The 5,372-nt window shown below is 26.1% G+C and overlaps 1 protein-coding gene across 1 annotated transcript; it reads right to left on the bottom strand.

The window, feature by feature from the left end:
• Positions 1 to 3,426: 3,426 nt before the first annotated feature.
• Positions 3,427 to 5,372, bottom strand: LOC107463816 (chaperone protein dnaJ 8, chloroplastic). The gene is made up of 3 exons (XM_016082697.3): positions 4,890 to 5,372; positions 4,571 to 4,639; positions 3,427 to 3,821 (listed from the first exon to the last, which is right to left on the bottom strand). The coding sequence occupies exons 1-3, from the start codon at positions 5,103 to 5,105 to the stop codon at positions 3,633 to 3,635; spliced, it is 474 nt and encodes a 157-aa protein (XP_015938183.1). The 5' UTR covers positions 5,106 to 5,372; the 3' UTR covers positions 3,427 to 3,632.

The following is a 5,372-nucleotide window of genomic DNA, read 5'->3' as shown; positions in this document are numbered from 1 at the left end:
TCACTTCTAACTACGTTGTTAGTTGGATTCGATTCGGTGGAATGACAAAAGTAGCCCTCGTATGGTTTATAACGATGGAAACGTAGGTGCAGTCGACTTTACGTAAAATTGATACTTGACAGCCGTTAAATGATTTGACTAAATTTTTATCTATCAGCTCTCAAATATCAATTTCACGTAAAATTAACTTTATCTAAGTTTTCATCTTATAAAATTAGTATGCATGTCTCATTTAAACATTAAACTCTTTGTAACTTTTTAATTAATTTAAATTAGATTTTATCTTAATAAATTAGATTAGATTTAATTTAAATTTTAAAACTTTAAAGATATTATTAAATAAATCAAAATTAAATAAAGTTTTTCGATAAATTCTAATCAAATTTAAATATAAACTGTCCTATTTGAAATTTAAACAAAAGATAAGAAATCTAATCTTCAAATCATTTTTAAATTTTTGAACTAAATTCAATTAACTTAATTATAGACTTATAGATAACTTAAGTTTAGAAAACTTCTCATAATTACTTGCACTCTAAGTAACATCAAAAAATTTATATTTTTTGTTTCTTAAATAGATGTAATTGTATTAAAAATAATTTTTTTCTTTTTTTGATCTCGAAGATTAGCATAATATAATTCTTCCAGTCTTTAGTATGACACGATTATTGTTCTGCTCTTTAATTTTTGAATGATAAAAATACTATTTTAAATTTATATTACTTTTAGTTTTAAAATGACAAAATATCTTCTTAAACTCATATTATTTTATTATTAATTTTTATTATAAATTATGTATTTTAATTTTATAATATGACTTAGAACCAAATTATTATTCAAATTCGATAAAAAAATATCATTGAATAAAAATGATGAATGTGAACCAAACAAAATACTTTAGACATTGACCGAATTTCAAACTGAATCTTGATAATGTAAAAAAATTTCTCTTGGTAGAATCATAAGGTGCAAATTATAGTAATATCATTTTAGATTTGATAAAATTGTCACAATTTCTCGTTTTTCTTAAAACTACATTGATTTTTCATTAAGTTTTTTTTTTTGTAAACAGTCTTAATGTTATTTTATATTAGTATTTAGTGTCAGGTTTTAATTATCTATATATATTCGTCAATTAATTATATATTCTATATATTATTTTTACATTCAAAAAATTATAAATTGGCATTAAAATTTAATTACTATTATCAAAATTTTTAAATAAATATGCCATGTTGCTAGTTTAAATTATCAAAAATGTTATTCGTATATAAAAATTAGTCATCAATATATTTGTATATAAACATATGTGTGGTTAAATTTATTTTCAATATGTATTTAATATGTATTTTTGTGGCTGATTTTAATGTATACATAACATGGTCATTAAATTATAGAAGAATTTTTAAATATACCGATACACCGATATTTCAGTGATTTATAATCGTTAATCTTAATTATATATATTATATATATTTTTTATAATTAAGATCAACAATTAAAAATACACTTGAACATTTTCCTAAATTATATATGTCAAAACTGATACAATATTAACTCGTGATGGTATCTTTTAAACCCTTCATTCCTTCACCAAATGCACCGTACCATTTCAATATTTAGCTTATTCCTTTTCGTACCTCTCAAGAGATATTTCTTTGAGGTTAAGTGTTCTTAGACATCATATCTTTTATTCTTTACTGTCTTGAGAAATTTATCACATCAAATAGATTATATCAAATGAAATAAATTGTAGTATATGATAGTACATTCTATACATTATTTTTTGCTTTGCTTTCAAGCAAAAGTGAAACTTATACATTATTTTAGTTAGTGAATTAGCTTCGTTGCTTTTTGTTACATTTACCCACCTTTTCCATCTTTCTTTTCGAAATGATACAAAAATTGAGAAGAGGAAAAAGAAAAATAAACTAAAATCCGTGAATGGTAGGAGTTAAGCCACCTGAACATGAACAATTTTAGAAGAGAACAAATAATAATTGAGGATGGAAAGAGAAAATGACAAACAAAATTATATTGATTTTTTCTAAGGAGTAGATGAGTTTCGAGTAAAGAGGACGAAAATGGTGGTAAAAACGTTAAAGGTAGCTTCACATCGGTTTCCAAACAGCAGGTGAAAATACTTGCAAAAGATTTCAATACCTAAATTAGCAAGAATTTTCAGTAGAATAAGTATATAATAGATTGAAAAATACTTAAAATGTTGAAAGTATTTATAAATAGAGGGTCATCACTTACTGAGCTCTTACCTAAAGTTAATGAGTGATTTTTTTTTATTGCATGGAAAATTAGTCCACATCTTAATTTATTAATTAAAAAAATTTAAAAAATGTTTTTTTTAATATTTTTATTTTTATTATTAAAAATTTACCAAAAATATTTTATTGAGGCCCAAACAAACACTAAGCTAGTTAATCCATTTAGAATAATAATCCAAGTAGTAAGACATGAACTCTTTTTCTTGTTTTCAAGTCGGGTGAAATTTCAGGCACAGACTATGATATTTCTAAAGAATGGATCTTTTTAATTGTTAAAAAAATTGAGAGTATAAAGTGTAATTTTAAATTTTTTATTATTTTTTTTATATTTATTTTTTGTCTCACTTATAAAATTAATAATAAAAATTATATTTTACTCTCTCAATTAAAAAAAATGAGAGGATCCATTCCTGTATTTTTACCCTGAGTAGGTCAAATAGGATAACTCGTGTATCTTTTAAAGGCTCTTCTCCAATTTTTGACTGAACTCGTTAGATTTCATCCAATAATAATGAGCAGTCCATTTTGAACCTTGGCTTTGATCAATTTTGATCATCTATGAACCCCAAAATTGAAATGATCTTATGAGTTGATAAAATGTGATAAAGACTAAATAGCAAAAAGTTGTCAAATACAAAATTGATTAGTATTAATTCAAATAATTTACCAAAGAAGGAAATAGTTCAATATTATTCTGATGGATGGATGGATTGCATTGTATTTGCTAACTTCAAAATATTTCCCACTCCACCAGAAACAAGTATTACTTGAGAGAGCTTATTTTGTGTTTAGTGAAATGTATCCAAAAGATGCAATACAAAAAGTAAACTACTATAAACATTAAAAATTGAATCTGAGATAGAAGTCTACAATTCCAAGCTCCAATTTCTTAGATGCCAAATGAGACCAAGTAAAATCGCTTGAAGAAAACATGACAAAATTTGGAATTTGAATATATGACACGTGTCTTCAATAATATCAGCCTTTAGATTTTCTCTATTGATTAATCACATACTTTTGTCTCCATTAATAATGCACAAGACTTTAATCAAATTGTATATAATCTAATGTTTCATGTTTGTTCCTTAACCAATGTCAAGAGTTAGATAAGAACATAAACATATATTAAAAAAAACAATAATTCTCTTCTCAAATTTAATTAATTTTGAAGAGACATTGAAATTGGACTATGTACATTGAACACCAACAATTGTTGGTAGGTACAAGTTGAAGTGGCTCTACGGCGCACTTTAGCTATTACTTATTAATCACATATCATTAACATAGCAATTGATGATAAATTCAAAGACTAGAATTAAAATTAATAATAATTTACATAAATTTTTATTATTTTTAAATGTAAGGATTAATGTGAGAAGAGTAATCACGGATTCCTGCACCTTCCCAACCCATCCATTCCTCCCACATGTCCCAATCTGGATCGTTCATTCCCCTAAGAGGCTCATCAATGCCCTTATCTTCATAATAAACATTGTACACTTCTGTCTCATTTGATTCTCCTCTCAAATTAGCCATCACAATCTGCATTCAAAACACCCAAATATTAATAATGATATCCAAATTAAGAAAACAAATTATGGACCCCATAATGTTGCTTTTGTTGTTTTATTTTATTTTTTAATTTTTTTTGAAGGATATGTGTTAGTAGTTGGGATGATCATATCATTGCAACCACTGCCCTTTGCTAACATACACACCAACATTTACAATTCTTTATAGTTGCATTATTTCATAATTATAATATTAAACTAAAATGAGGTCAATTATGCAAGTATTATACAAACCACCCCAAAATTTTTATATAAAATAATTAATTAAGATTTTTCTTTTAAAAAAAATTCTAAACATAATGCTATTTTTTTTTTTGACACAAACTAATCTGTCCCAAAAAAAAAATCAAAGATAGATTGAATATTTTTTTTATCAAAAATCTCGAAACCATTTCGAAGTAATTTTCAGGAGTCAGATGGGATATTCACTCATATTCACTCTTTTTTGCATAAAGAATCTGAATTTTTTTTAAAGTAAAAAGAGAGATATGATGAAATCAAAGAGACCCCATTCTTATTCTCTTGCATTATTGTTGGTCCACCAAATATTTCTCACTTTATAGAAATAACAAATATGACCCATTGATTGTCCCAAAACCACAAGCAGCATTTGTTTATGCCTCAATTAATAACAATTCAATTTTCAATATTCAATGATGCATTATTTTTATGTAATCAAAATTTAGGAGGAAATTTTGTTTGCATATGATTGTTACATACATCATAAGCCTCATTGATTTGATGAAACTGCACCCCACAATTGTTCCCTCTGCATACATCTGGATGATACTGCAAGAAAAACAAAAAACAGATTATCAACTAATCAATATTTTAATTTAAAAAAAGGGGAAAAATGTCTCACTTGAACTTAATCAAATAATCACATGAGAAATTAACATCAGATGACATGTAATGACTTAATTTGCATCATAACAAAAATACACAAAATATTTCTCTCATATAGTTAAAAAATTGATGAAAAATGAAAAGAACAAAAAAGATAAGAATTGAAGGAAGGAAGAAAGAGAAGCAAACTAACCTTCAAAGCAAGTTGTCTGAAAGCCTTTCTAACTTCAGATTCAGATGCATCAGGTTGAATCCTTAAGGTCTTATAAGGATCTGCTACAGAAGAAGAAGAACATGAAATCCTAAACTTGTTCATCTTCTTTCCTTTGCTTCCTTTGAATTGTTTCATCCATGAAGAAGATGATAACCCTTTTCCACCAACAACCCCAGCAACTGAAGCAGCAGCCATTGAAACTCTTAAAAGAAACCTCAACAGATGTCCAAAAACCACAAATATGAAACACCCCAACAGAAAACTATGACGACCCACAAAAACTTTGGGTATAAATAACACAACTTTGGTCTAAAGTTCCTTTTTTTATAATTTTATATTTTGATCAAAGGGGCAAATTAAAGGGCAAGTAGAGTTGAAATAGTAGCTTCACTCTTGTTGAATTATTTAAGGCTCAATAATTGTGGAATTGATCAAATGGATGCTTTGAAACACTATTAAGTA

Source organism: Arachis duranensis, chromosome 9 (assembly GCF_000817695.3).
Source record: "Arachis duranensis cultivar V14167 chromosome 9, aradu.V14167.gnm2.J7QH, whole genome shotgun sequence".
Classification (NCBI taxonomy): domain Eukaryota; kingdom Viridiplantae; phylum Streptophyta; class Magnoliopsida; order Fabales; family Fabaceae; genus Arachis; species Arachis duranensis.
The sequence above is the reverse complement of the archived record's forward strand: the minus strand, read 5'-3'. Positions and strand labels throughout refer to the sequence as shown.